Source organism: Oncorhynchus nerka, linkage group LG14 (assembly GCF_034236695.1).
Source record: "Oncorhynchus nerka isolate Pitt River linkage group LG14, Oner_Uvic_2.0, whole genome shotgun sequence".
NCBI classification, from domain to species: Eukaryota; Metazoa; Chordata; class Actinopteri; order Salmoniformes; family Salmonidae; genus Oncorhynchus; species Oncorhynchus nerka.
Window position 1 is genome coordinate 56,318,763 of NC_088409.1, and position 15,082 is coordinate 56,333,844.

The 15,082-nt window shown below is 40.9% G+C and overlaps 1 protein-coding gene across 2 annotated transcripts in view; it reads left to right on the forward strand.

The window, feature by feature from the left end:
• Positions 1-3,446: 3,446 nt before the first annotated feature.
• LOC115142119 (usherin-like) overlaps positions 3,447-15,082 on the forward strand; it is a 29,113-nt gene continuing 17,477 nt past the window's right edge. The window contains exons 1-5 of one of the 2 annotated variants that reach the window (XM_029681589.2): positions 3,447-3,671; positions 3,858-4,053; positions 9,137-9,463; positions 9,711-9,767; positions 9,906-10,784. In XM_029681589.2, the coding sequence (XP_029537449.1) occupies positions 9,160-9,463; positions 9,711-9,767; positions 9,906-10,207 (663 nt within the window). In that variant the 5' untranslated portion in view covers positions 3,447-3,671; positions 3,858-4,053; positions 9,137-9,159 and the 3' untranslated portion in view covers positions 10,208-10,784. Of the gene's footprint in view, positions 3,672-3,857; positions 4,054-9,136; positions 9,464-9,710; positions 9,768-9,905; positions 10,785-15,082 lie in introns of those variants that run through there. The other variant, XM_065000198.1, reaches the window with a different exon arrangement.

Consider the following 15,082-nt stretch of genomic DNA (forward strand, 5'->3'; position numbering starts at 1 on the left):
ATAAATAGTTTATCTTGTGCCAAAAGTTTCAGGTAGCCTTCCACAAGCTTCCCACAATAAGTTGAGTGAATGTTGACCCATTCCTCCTGACAGAGCAGGTGTAACTGAGTCAGGTTTGTAGGCCTCACACACACTTTTTCAGTTCTGCCCACAAGTGTTCTATAGGATTGAGGTCAGGGCTTTGTGATGGCCACTCCAATAGTTTGACTTTGTTGTCCTTATGCCATTTTGCCATAACGTTGGAAGAATGCTTGTGGTCATTGTCCATTTGGAAGACCCATTTGCCACCAAGCTTTAACTTCCTGACTGATGCCTTGAGAAGTTGCTTCAAAATATCCACATTGTTTTCCTCCATGATAAAATTTATTTTGTGAAGTGCACCAGCCCCTCCTGCAGCAAAGCACCCCCACATCATGATGCTGCCACCCCCATGCTTCACAGTTGGGATGGTGTTCTTCGGCTTGCAAGTCTCTCCCTTTTTCCTCCAAACATAACGATGGTCATTATGGCCAAACAGTTCTATTTTTGTTTCATCAGACCAGATTTTTTTTTTCTCCAAAAAGTATGATCTTTGTCCCCATGTGAAGTTGCAAACTGTAGTCTGTCTTTTTTATGGCGGTTTCGGAGCAGTGGCTTCTTCCTTGCTGAGTGGCCTTTCCGATTATGTCGATAAAGGACTCATTTTACTGTGGATATAGATCATTTTGTACCGGTTTCCTCCAGCATCTTCACAAGGTCCTTTGCTGTTGTTCTGGGATTGATTTGCACGTTTCGCACCAAAGTACGTTCATCTCTAGGATACAGAACGAGTCTCCTGCCTGAGCGGTATGACAGCTGCGTGGTCCCATGGTATTTATACTTGCGTACTATTGTTTGTACAGATGAACGTGGTACCTTCAGGCATTTGAAAATATCTCCCAATGATGAACCAGACTTGTGGAGGTCTACAATTATTTTTCTGAGGTATTGGCTGATTTCTTTTGATTTTCCCATGATGTCAAGCAAAGAGGCACTGAGTTTGAAGGTAAACCTTGAAATGTATTTATTTATAAAAAATTAAAAGATGTAACCTTTATTTTACTAGGCAAGTCAGTTAATTAAGAACAAATTCTTATTTTCAATGACTGCCTAGGAACAGTGGGTTAACTGCCTGTTCAGGGGCAGAACGACAGATTTGTACCTTGTCAGCTCGGGGATTCGAACTTGCAACCGTTCGGTTACTAGTCCAATGCTCTAACCACTACGCTACCCTGCCGTCCCAAATACATCCACAGGTGCGCCTCCAAATTATGTCGATTCGCCTATCAGAAGATTCTAAAGCCATGACATCATTTTCTGGAACTTTCCAAGCTGTCTAAAAGCACAGTCATTTTTGTGTATCTAAACACTTCTTGTTCTGACCGACTGGAATTGTGATACAGTGAATTATGAGTGAAATAATCTGTAAACAATTGTTGGAAGAATTACTTGCGTCATGCACAAAGTCTTAATAGTCTTGCCAAAAATAATAGTTTGTTTTCAAGAAATTTGTGGAGTGGTTAAAACACTAATGTTAAAACTCTGCACAGTCCCTCTCATTTAGCCGTCCTGGAAAACAGTACATAGTTTCACAACATCCTGGCAGAGATGCTGATGTAGAGGTTTACTTTGGGTAATTCCCATGTATTGTGGAAAGACAAATGGTTTTTTGGGTGTTCCTTGAACATTTATCTTCAAGGCTGTAATGCACCAAATATGTAAGTGAAAAAGGAGTCTATTTTCTTGCAGATGACCAGTTTTGTTCAGCAGTCATCACACTGTATTGTAAGGATGCTGATTTTACCGTATGAACAGTATACGCTGCCAGGTTAGACAAATCATTTACCATTCTTGATCTGATCATCACCACCATCACCATCTCTGTCCTTCCTCCTTCCTCTCTCTATCCAGGTGTCTACAATGGTGCAAGCTGTTTCTCTTGGGTTTACAATCCAGACATCAAAATCTGCTGCGCAGGGCAGCTGTCCAATAGGGTGCTTGGAGTCCATTAGCCGATAGAGCTAAGGCTTACAGCTGAAGCCTAGTTCATTGAACATCCTCGGCTACATTAAAATGACTTTTCCTCATCTCAGTCAAATGAAAGTAAAACAGCTAAATCATGCATCTGCCTGTTGAGTAGTTGTTGGTCAAGGCATGAAGACAATGCTGTTCACTACAGGGATGTATTTGTACATTTTTAAATGGTCAAAATAACTCAAAGCGACATTATAAGACAAGGCTTAAACTATATGTTGTCCACAGAAGCATTTCAGTTCGCTCAGAATGTTTAGACAGGGCCCCAGTTGGAAGTGGGTGTCCTATACTCCAAGCCAATGTCCTAGAGTGCTGTTTGATCTAAAAGTCTATCAGGGTGTAACGATCGTCTGTGGAAGAAGGTGTGGACCAAAGCGCAGCGTGGTACGTGTCCATGATTTTTATTTGACTGAACACTAAAACACAATTACAAGAGAATAAATTAAACCGAAACAGTCCCGCAAACACTGATACGGAAAACAACTACCCACAAAAACCCTGTGGGGAAAAGCTACTTAAGTATGGTTCTCAATCAGAGACAAGGATAGACAGCTGTCCCTGATTGAGAACCATACCCGGCCAAAAAAAAAGAAATACAAATACATAGAAAGAGAGCACTGTAAGGGTTTTCTTGTGGTGAAGGAGAGGCGGACCAAAACGCAGCGTGGTGGTTATTCATGTTTAATTTATAAAGACACTATACATGAATAAACTAACAAGAAATGTGAAAAAACCAAAACAGCCCTATCTGGTGCAAACACAGAGACAGGAACAATCACCCACAATCACACAGTGAAACCCAGGCTACCTAAGTATGATTCTCAATCAGAGACAACTAATGACACCTGCCTCTGATTGAGAACCATACTAGGCCGAAACATAGAAAAACAAACATAGACTACCCACCCAACTCACGCCTTGACCATACTAAAATAAATAGAAAACAAAGGAAATAAAGGTCAGAACGTGACAAGCACAGAATGCCCACCCAAATCACACCCTGACCAACCCAAAAATACATTTACATTTACATTTAAGTCATTTAGCAGACGCTCTTATCCAGAGCGACTTACAAATTGGTGCGTTCACCTTAAGACATCCAGTGGAACAGCCACTTTACAATAGTGCATCTAAATATTTTAAGGGGGGGGGTGAGAAGGATTACTTTATCCTATCCTAGGTATTCCTGAAAGAGGTGGGGTTTCAGGTGTCTCCGGAAGGTGGTGATTGACTCCGCTGTCCTGGCGTCGTGAGGGAGTTTGTTCCACCATTGGGGGGCCAGAGCAGCGAACAGTTTTGACTGGGCTGCGCAGGAACTGTACTTAAAAATAGAGACATAAAAGCTCTACGGTCAGGGCGTGACACAGGGAGAAAATCTGCCCCATGATTTGCCAGTAACAAGGACTATTTGTAGTGGTGAGAGCTTAACTTTGGCTATATGCGGTACTATGTCAGTTTAGTCCGCACAGTTATTTACTTAAGCCCCATTCCGCAACCAATTAGAGTAGCGCAGCTCCTCTTCAGTGTGAGAGTGTACCTGACGAGTAACGAGAGCTCTCTTTGGGTCTCTTTTCTATCACGGCACTCTGTCGGTAGAGGATGTCTGCACAGGTCCCCTGGTAAGTAGGAAAGTCAGACTTTCTTTTCTAGCAAGTGGACTTTTATGATTGTGTGAATTTAGGGTATGCGCACGCTACAGTATGTTGGCATGAAATTGTCTGTATTCAAGTCTGTATGTGTGTCTGTTATTCGTGTGTGTGTGTGTTGATACCCTGCTGACTGTGGTACAACTCCATATGGTGTAGAGGACCAAGGGGTGCTGTGCTGTAACCAGACCTTGCACCTTGGGGTGGAGGCTGGGCACCAGTGGTCCTCAGGTGGCCACTTGTATCTGCCATGATCCAGGCAAACACTGCTGTGGAGAGGAGTCATACAACCCTCAGAATGAAATCTGCTGCAACGGACTGAAGTGAGTTGCTCTGTACGGTGGAAACTGCAAAGGTTTGTACAGATGTAGCATCTTAGTTTGAGCCAGTTCGCTACAGCTGGAAAATAATTCTACAGAAACAGCAAATGTGAATTACTGTATTATGTGGATTATAATGAATGGACATTTTTGTTAGGGTTGTACATTTTACGTAAGGGAGAATACACTGCAAGTTTTACATTTCCTGTATATATATCCAGCCCCCCTGTCTAAGTGTTGATGCAATGTCTTGAAATGTGTGTGTGTTTGTGTGTGCGTTCGAGCATGTGGGTGTTTGTGCTCGTGCATGTACTATAACAAACTCTAGAAAGTGTTTTCTCACTGTCTTCGACTGGGTCAGCATCTTTGTACTGTATATGTGTGTCTGAGAGACGTGGATTTTTTATTTTATTTTAACCTTTATTTAACTAGGCAAGTCAGTTAAGAACAAATTCTTATTTCCAATGACGGTCTGCCCCGGCCAAACCCTAACCCGGACGATGCTGGGCCAATTGTGCACCGCCCAATGGGACTCCCAATCACGGCCGGTTGTGATACAGCCTGGAATCTAACCAGGGTCTGTAGTGACGTCCTCTAGCACTGTGATGCAGTGCCTTAGACTGCTGCGCCACTCAGGAGCAAAGTGATGCAAGTGGGATAAAAAAATATATCCCGACATTCCCAGTCCCACTACCGCAGATGTGAGAGGATTCTGTGGCCGGCCACGGCTCAATGGAATTCACCATGTCTCTAGAGAGCCTTCCAGACACCTTTTAAAGGGGTGTATTCCACTGCAGCTGACGGTCTAAAGGTCTCCTGCTGTGTAGTCTTGTGTGACTTGACCTCAGTGTTTAGGAGGAAGTTGAGGAGGAATCGGGTTGATTCTTATTAGGGATTTTAGGAATGTTACTCAAGTATTTTCAAAGTAAATGTTGTTCATTATTGACTCGTGTCTGTTTAATGGGAATACAGAAACATGCACAATGTCTGAGGGCATACACAGGCACAGGCAGGAAAGAAAAAAGCACTGGAATCTACTTGTGTTTTTTGACAGCGGCTTCACACCCTGATCTAAAGTCTAGAGGCCATGTAGAAACATGTCATTGAACGTCATTAACAAACAACTCTCCATTGTTAAAGTCTCTAACCCTGACATTAAAACTGTGGGTTGAAGCCCCTAGTGCTGTCCCCAGGAAGTTGCATGGCAGTCTGAGTTTACAGCAATGCCATGACTCTATACTTTGGCCATGAAGCAAGCAGGAAGTCTGTGAGAACAACACAGCTTTGAGTGACACACTAGAATCTACTTTAGTTTTGACCCTGTAACTGAATCCCTAATCACTCCCTTGCCCTTCCCCTGCCCCTCACTGTGTTCATTCACACACATTTCCTCCATATGTACAAGTGTCTCAAAGGTGAGGGAGTGAACATTATCGAGGGTGTAGGGGATAATTAGACCCACTTGGACTGTTTTGGAGTTTTCCCAATTGCATACAAATGAAGGAAAAGGTGTTTCTAATTATGAGCCACGTGTATTTTGTTCGTGTCTGATTTCGAGGTATGACACGTGACAAAATAAATACATCCCAAATGAAATGTTGAACTGGTACTGAGGTTTATATATTGTAAAACGATGGGGGGGAATATCTTCATTTGCATTTCATGGTTGTTTTATATTATAAGTTGGGACATGAATTGCATCATTCAAGCAATGAGTGTGTCCCGAAGTTGAATGGTTTACTGATCCCCTCGCCACTCTTGACGTCAGCAACGCATGACAGCCATGTCATAACATGTAATAACAGCTGACATAACTTGTCATGACCTGTCATAATATGGCCAAAACATTGTCATGACTGATACATTTACACCTGTTGTGACATACAGTAAGTGGACTGCGTTATTTTATGCCTGATAATGACACCCACATTTATTCAAATTAGGTTTTTTTCCTGCCAAGAAGATTCCGTTCGTTTTGAAATTTTGTTTCTTAAATCCTTTGTTGTTGTAATGAATTCTTTACAGTCACGTTTTTAAAAAAAATCATATTTTAAATAACTTATAGAAAATACACTTTAAGGCAATGTCATGAAGCATTACGAACCTCCTGTGTCACTTTACTTGGACTAAGAAAATATACTTTTATGACCCTGTCATTAAGCATTATGAACCTTCTGTGTCACTTTACTTGGACTAAGAAAATATACTTTTATGACCCTGTCATGAAGCATTATGAACCTCCTGTATCACTTTACTTGGACTAAGAAAATACACTTTATGACCCTGTCATGAAGCATTATGCACCTTCTGTGTCACTTTACTTGGACTAAGAAAATACACTATGACCCTGTCATGAAGCATTATGAACCTCCTGTGTCACTTTACTTGGACTAAGAAAATATACTTTTATGACCCTGTCATGAAGCATTATGAACCTCCTGTGTCACTTTACTTGGACTAAGAAAATATACTTTTATGACCCTGTCATGAAGCATTATGAACCTCCTTTGTCACTTTACTTGGACTAAGAAAATACACTTTTTGACACTGTCAAGAAACATTATGACCATCATAAACATATAAGTCAGATAGGACTATCACGTACATGGCATTATATATCAGTCATTAGTCAAAAAGAGGGTGTCTTGTCCTGCTCCTGACATCTGCTCTTGCATTCATCCCAGTTATCAGCAACAGAGCATTGGGTTGGGTGAATGTCTGACATCAATGTGTATGCAATTACAATGATAATTTAATATAGTCAATGAAAAAACAAAAACAAAACATAAACATACAGTTGACACATATGGTGAAATGCAATGTTTTGCCTTGTGTGGTAGGTTTTGTGGGTTTTGACACTCATATGTAGGTTCCATAACCAGCCATAAAGTACCACAATATACAGTATTGGTCAAAAGTTTTAGAAAACCTCAGGACATCAGAAATAAGACATGGAATTATGTAGTTACCAAACAAGTGTTAATCAAAATACATTTTATATTGAGGTTCTTCAAATAGCCACCCATTGCCTTGATGACAGCTTTGCACACTCTTGGCATTCTCTCAACCAGCTTCAACTGGAATGCTTTTCCAACAGTCTTGAAGGAGTTCCCACATGCTGAGCACTTGTAGGCTGCTTTTCCTTCACTCTGTGCTCCAACTCATCCCAAACCATCTTAATTTATTTGAGGTCGGGCGATTGTGGAGGCCAGGTCATCTGATGCAACACTCCATCACTCTCCTTCTTGGTAAAATAGCCCTGACACAGCCTGTAGATGTGTTGGGTCATTGTCCTGTTGAAAAACAAATGATAGTCCCACTGATCCCAAACCAGATGGGATAGCGTATCGCTGCAGAATGCTGTGGTAGCCATGCTGGTTAATTAAGACTTGAATTCTAAAGAAATGACTGACAGTTCACCAGCAAAGCACCATCACACCTCCTCCTCCATGCTTCACGGTGGGAACCACACATGCGGAGATCATCTGTTTACCCACACCGTGTCTCACAAAGACACGGTGGTTGGAACCAAAAGTCTCCAATTTGGAGAACACATTTCCACCAGTCTAATGTCCATTGCTCGTGTTTCTTGGCCCAAGCAAGTCTCTTCTTATTATTGGTGTCCTTTAGTAGTGGTTTCTTTGCAGCAGTTCAACCATGAAGGCCTGATTCACACAGTCTCCTCTGAACAGTTGATGTTGAGATGTGTCTGATACTTGAACTCTGAAGCATTTATTTGGGCTGCAATTTCTGAGGCTTGTAACTTTAAGGAACTTATCCTCTGCAACAGAGGTAACCCTGGGTCTTCTTTTCTTGTGGCGGTCCTCATGGGAGCCAGTTTCATCGTGGCGCTTGATGGTTTTTGCGACTGCACTTGAAGAAACATTCAAAGTTCTTGAAATGCTCCGGATTGACTGTCCTTCATGTCTAAAAGTAATGATGGACGGTTGTTTCTCTTTGCTTATTTGAGCTGTTCGTGCCAAAATATAGACTTGGTATTTTACCAAATAGTGCTTGATATTTTACCAAATATCTTCTGTATACCACCCATACCTTGTCACAACACAACTGATTGGCTCAAACGCATTAAGGAAAAGAAAAAATAAATTCCACAAATGAACTTTTAAGAAGGCACACCTGTTAATTGAAATGCATTCCAGGTGACTACCTCATGAAGCTGGTTGAGAAAATGCCAAGAGTGTGCAAGCTGTCATCAAGGCAAAGGGTGGCTATTTAAAGAACCTCAAATATAAAATATATTTTGATTTGTTTAACACTTTTTTGGTTACTACATGATTCCATTTGTGTTATTTCATAATTCTGACATCTTCACTATTATTCTACAATGTAGAAAATAGGAAAAATAAAGAAAAACTCTTGAATGAGCACAGAAGTGGTTTTTAAAACATTTGACCGGTAGTGTATGTCACAACAGGTCTAAATATGTGTAATGACAGTGTTATGACCATATTATAACAGGTTGTGACACGTTTTGTCAGCTGTTACGACATATTATGACATGGTTATGACCGTGTGATAATCTGTTATGACACTGGGTGTCAAGTAAAATGTTACCAAAATAGATTTTGCTGATGGGTTTGTCTTAATTGATTAGCTAAATGGATGGCCTCCCCTCTTGAGTACAACAGAGTCTGCTGGTTTTGGCCATCTCTCTACATTGATCAGTCTGTTGATTCAGGTTGATTAGGCCAAAACCCATCATTCTTATAGCTAGCACTCTCCAAATTACATTTCCATAAGTGCTATCATCCTTTAAAACCTATTAAGGATTAGTCCCGAACTCACAAATGCTGATGCTCCAGATACTAAACTAGTCTAAAGAAGTCCAGTTTTATTGCTTCTTTTAATAGAATGGGTAAAATCCAATCAATTATAAATAATCATCAGTTCAATCAAGTACAGGCTTACCTGAATGACAACAGACACAGACTAGCATATGAAATTTCACTGAATAGTTTGGGGGTATTCCTCTCTGAGGAATGCTCCTCAGGGCCATATGCTGACTACACTGGCATAGACAGCGAAATGGGCACCAAATTCTGAAAGATGATATGGGCTTTTTTGGTATTGGGAGATCAAATATTTTTCTCTGCACAGACTCAGCAGGTGGAGGGTTATGCATGGTATGCTGCGGAGGGAAGGCCTACGACCCCAGCAGTGGTCAGATGAAGTCCGTTGCCAGGACTCTGTACGACCTGCAGGTTCAGGACAGGCTCTCAGAGGATGCCCAGTGCTGTGGGAATGTCCTGATGGAGGCCGGCTCCACCTGCTGCTCCGCCCCAGGACTAGACCTGCTCTACTCTACCCAGCCAGGGTTCACCTGCTGTGGGCACCGCTACCCCAACTCCTCCCTGTGGTGTTGCTGTGCGGGGGTCCTGCACCCAAGGCTTGAACAACACACCACCAGCATGAACATGACTCCAGGTCAGTGGGAAGAGGATATACTCCGAACTTGACTCCCATTTTTCTTCGATCCATGATTTATGTCACAGTATGAGTTGCATCTGTTTATCTCTGAAAGGTCTATGAAAGACCAACCTACAAGCCAGAGAGTGATATGAATTCTATATGTAGTTCATATAAGATAAAATTGGTGTCTTTTGATGGGTACTTGCCTGGATTCTGTCTCTGTCTTAGCCCATTTGATTAGACTGTTGTTTACTATCCTCAGGACCTAGGATTCTACCACTGGGGAGCCTGAAGACGGAAGTCCTGTGTGACACCAGAGGTAAGGCCTCCAGTTTGAAGCACAGGATGAAAGGAATCATGAAAATACAGTGGGAAGCACTTGACTCCCTTTGGGAAGCACTTTGACTCATTGATGTACAGTAGCTTCACAACACTGATCTAAAGTGTGTGTGTCCAGTTCTGCTAGGGACAGTGGAGAGTGTGTCTGTGAAGAAGAATGAGCGGTCCATCGTGATGGTGAACGCCATGTCCATGCATGCCTTGTGTGGCCCTGTTAACGCCCTGCCTGCCCCTCACTACCTCACATTACCTGACCACTGCAGCTCTCCTGAACTGGTGCCGGGCAACACTGACATCTGGGTGGAAACAAGACATTTCTCAGACACAGTAAACTTCATCTCTGATCTCAGCGACTATTCCTCCCTTCTCTCTTCCACCCTCTCCAGGTGCTCAAAATTATACTTTAACCATGTTTTTTGATGCTATACGGTGTTTGTTTATATTCACATTGTTTACAAACAATAGCTTTAAATATAGCTAATTTCGTGTTCCGATGGGGAAGGAAAGTTTATCTAAACTCGTGAGGCACACGTTATATTCTTCAAGAATCAATTGGTATATCATTAGTTTACAGATTTCCCCTTTAAGCTGTCAGTGGATGTTTAAGATATTTTTGATTTGCTTACAAAAAACGGCCATGTTTATCCTCTCTCATGAGTCATATCTCAGGATAAGCCATATGTATGATGTTTGTCTGGTTAGTGTTTTCTGTTATTCTATCACAAAAGTTCCTTTTTAATGTTAATGCATTTTTATGCAGATCCAGCTGACAAACCAGGCTGGGTCTGATGTAACCATATAGACAGCAGAGAAGTTGCCTGAACAAGCAAGCTTTGTAGCCATGAGCAATGTTTCTCCTCAGGGTCAGTGGGAACCTGTCGTTCAGGGCAGTTTTGAGCCCCACCTGTTTAGCTAAAATGAAAATGAAAATATATTATACAGTACCGGTCAAAAGTTTGGACACACCAACTCATTCAAGGGTTTTCCTTTATTTGTACTATTTTCTACATTGTAGAATAATAGTGAATACATCAAAACTATGACATAATACATATGGAATCATGTAGTAACCAAAAAAGTGTTAAACAAATCAAAATATATTTTATATTCTTCAAAGTAGACACTCTTTGCCTTGATGACAGCTTTGCACACTCTTGGCATTCTCTCAACCATCTTCATGAAGAATGCTTTTCCATCAGTCTTGAAGGAGTTCCCACATATGTTGAGCAATCAAATTTGGACTCATCAGACCAAAAAACAGATTTCCAACTGTCTAATGTCCATTGCTCGTGTTTCTTGTCCAATGGAAAACTCTTCTTCCTATTGATGTCCTTTAGTAGTGGTTTATATACAGCAATTCGACCACGAAGGTCTGATTTCAAGCAGTTTCCTGTGAACGGTTGATGTTGAGATGTGTCTGTTACATGAATTATGTTGAAGCATTTATTTGGGCTATAATCTGAGGTGCAGTTAACTCTAATGAACTTATCCTCTGCAGCAGAGGAGAGCAAGTTTCATTATAGCACTTGATGGTTTTTGTGAATGTTCCGTATTGATTGACCTTCATGTCTTCAAGTAACGATGGACTGTTGTTTCTCGTTGATTATTAGAGCTGTTCTTGCCATATGGACTTGGTCTTATCAAAATAGGGCTATCTTCTATATACCACTCTTACCTTGGTCACAATACAAATGATTGGCTCAAATTCCACAAATGAACTTTCAACAAGGCACACCTGTTAGCGGACGACACAACAGTGGTAGGCTTGATTACCAACAACGACGAGACGGCCTACAGGGAGGAGGTGAGGGCCCTCGGAGTGTGGTGTCAGGAAAATAACCTCACACTCAACGTCAACAAAACTAAGGAGATGATTGTGGACTTCAGGAAACAGCAGAGGGAACACCCCCCTATCCACATCGATGGAACAGTAGTGGAGAGGGTAGCAAGTTTTAAGTTCCTCGGCATACACATCACAGACAAACTGAATTGGTCCACCCACACAGACAGCATCGTGAAGAAGGCGCAGCAGCGCCTCTTCAACCTCAGGAGGTTGAAGAAATTCGGCTTGTCACCAAAAGCACTCACAAACTTCTACAGATGCCAATCGAGAGCATCCTGGCGGGCTGTATCACCGCCTGGTACGGCAACTGCTCCGCCCACAACCGTAAGGCTCTCCAGAGGGTAGTGAGGACACCTACACCACCTGATGTTACAGGAAGGTCATAAAGATCATCAAGGACAACAACCACCCGAGCCACTGCCTGTTCACCCCGCTACCATCCAGAAGGCGAGATCAGTACAGGTGCATCAAAGCTGGGACCGAGAGACTGAAAAACAGCTTCTATCTCAAGGCCATCAAACTGTTAAACAGCCACCACTAACATTGAGTGGCTTCTGCCAACACACTGACTCAACTCCAGCCACTTTAATAATGGGAATTGATGGGAAATGATGTAAAATATATCACTAGCCACTTTAAACAATGCTACCTAATATAATGTTTACATACCCTACATTATTCATCTCATATGTATACGTATATACTGTACTCTATATCATCTACTGCATCCTTATGTAATACATGTATCACTAGCCACTTTAACTATGCCACTTTGTTTACATACTCACCTCATATGTATATACTGTACTCGATACCATCTACTGTATCTTGCCTATGCTGCTCTGTACCATCACTCATTCATATATCTTTATGTACATATTCTTTATCCCCTTACACTGTGTATAAGACAGTAGTTTTGGAATTGTTAGTTAGATTACTTGTTGGTTATTACTGCATTGGCGGAACTAGAAGCACAAGCATTTTGCTACACTCGCATTAACATCTGCTAACCATGTGTATGTGACAAATAAAATTTGATTTGATTTTAATTGAAATGCATTCCATGTGCTTACCTCTTGAAGCTGGTTAAAAGAATGCCAAGAGTGTGCAAGCTGTCATCAAGGCAAGGGGTGGCTACTTTGAAGAATTTCAAATATACTTTGATTTGTTTAACACTTTTTTTGGTTACTACGTGATTCCATATGTGTCATTTCATTGTTTTGATGTCTTCACTATTATTCTACAATGTAGAAAATGTAAAAAAAATTAAGAAAAACCCTTAAACTAGGAGGTGAGTCCAAACTTTTGATGGGTTATTCTGCCCTTGAGTTGTGTTCCCATGCAAAACTAGACAGATAGCTAACAGCTAAGTCTTCAATAAAACTCCCAAGACGTGACTTTTCTTGAATGAATATATTGAAAACGTTTATGTTGTGAAACTGCAAAATACAGAAAATAATATACTTTAGTATTCAATTCACACTGACATACTGTAGCTGTACATTACACATTTGAAGTTGCATAAATACAAAGCACGTGCTACGGTACCATGCATTTGGCATGATGCCAAACCATATAGCTAATTGTTACTCATGTGGTAATTGGCTAACTCCTTTCATTACTCTAATAATGTACAACCATCTATGTAGAATAACAAAGCATATTACACTAGAAACAGTAACAAAACTACAGTATTGTATATTTTACAATTAGTTTGCATGACGCACGAGCAAAGTAATACAGCTAACGGCATACATGAAAGGCATTGCAATTTGTATGAGTAAATGCAACCAACCAACATTGATATGTAAGCAACTCTATCAATAACAAGATTATCATCACTAGCTAAATGTTTGAATCAAACTTACAAACAAATATTTTCCAAGGCTGAAGTGTGACAAGAAATAACTACACTGAAAGACCTGCACCGTAGCGTTGTTTTTAGCTGCTTCTATGCGTGCGAAACAATTCCTGTTTGCGAAGTCTTTCTAAGTACCAGAAAGCTCCACTAGGGGGCGAATAACACCATGGAACACAATGAAAATCCATCTTAACCATTGTAATAAAATAATCTGTTACCTTCTAATAGGATGGCAGCACACGGGTACTGTATATTAGAGGTCGACCGATTATGATTTTTCAACGCCAATACCGATACCGATTATTGGAGGGCCAAAAAAAGCCGATACCGATTAATCGGCCGATTTAAAAATATATATATATTTATTTGTAATAATGACAATTACAACAATACTGAATAAACACTTATTTTAACTTAATATAATACATCAATAAAATCAATTTAGCCTCAAATAATTAATGAAACGTGTTCAATTTGGTTTAAATATTGCAAAAGCAAAGTGTTGGAGAAGAAAGTAAAAGTGCAATATGTGCTATGTAAGAAAGCTAACGTTTCAGTTCCTTGCTCAGAACATGAGAACATATGAAAGCTGGTGGTTCCTTTTAACATGAGTCTTCAATATTCTCAGGTAAGAAGTTTTAGGTTGTAGTTATTATAGGAATTATAGAACTATTTCCCTCTATAACATTTGTATTTCATTAACCTTTGACTATTGGATGTTCTTATAGGCACTTTAGTATTGCCAGTGTAACAGTATAGTATAGCTTCCATCCATCTCCTCGCTCCTCCCTGGGCTCGAACCAGGAACACAACGGCAACAGCCATGGGCTGGTGTAAGGTTAATACCATGAGTTGGGAAAGGTTAAATACATTGGCCATGCTGTCAACCCAGCATGATTTCTGCTATGCTGAAAACAAATGGAAACTCGGAATTGGGAAGTTTCAGATCTAAGTGAGTTCAAGAGAACTGAGAACTCTGGAAAAAAAACTAGCTCCACCTGGGAAAATACGTTTTGAACAGTCATCTAACTTGAAATTCCCAGTTCATTGTTTGCTTATATGCCCATCTTATCCTACGGTTCTGACTTGCTGTACAGGGAGAACACTGTAAGAACGTCCCATGTTCTGTATTTTTTTGCTGTACATTTAAAACGTGCTGAACAAGTAGTTATATTGACTACGTCCACCCTAGCTCGCTAATTAATGTCTTACGGATTACGGATTGCGGATTGCCTCTTATCCACTTGTCCCCTTATGCCATAGTTTGTACATCTCAATTGTCAGTAGACAAGAGTGTGCAAAGCTCTCATCAAGGCAAAGGGTGGCTACTTTGAAGAATCTAAAATCTAAAGTATATTTTGATTTGTTTACAGCATGATTCCATATGTGTTATTTCATAGTTTTGATGTCTTCACTATCATTCTACAATGTAGAAAATAGTAAAAAATAAATTCCACCTGGCGATCTGCTCACCGTCTGCTCTGGTTGTCTCCCCGTCTGGTACAGGTACCCCCCCACCTCTCTCTCCCAAGCTTGCGCTCGCCTCCAGCACACAGGCACTGTTGGGGCGAGTGACTGATCTTACAATGGC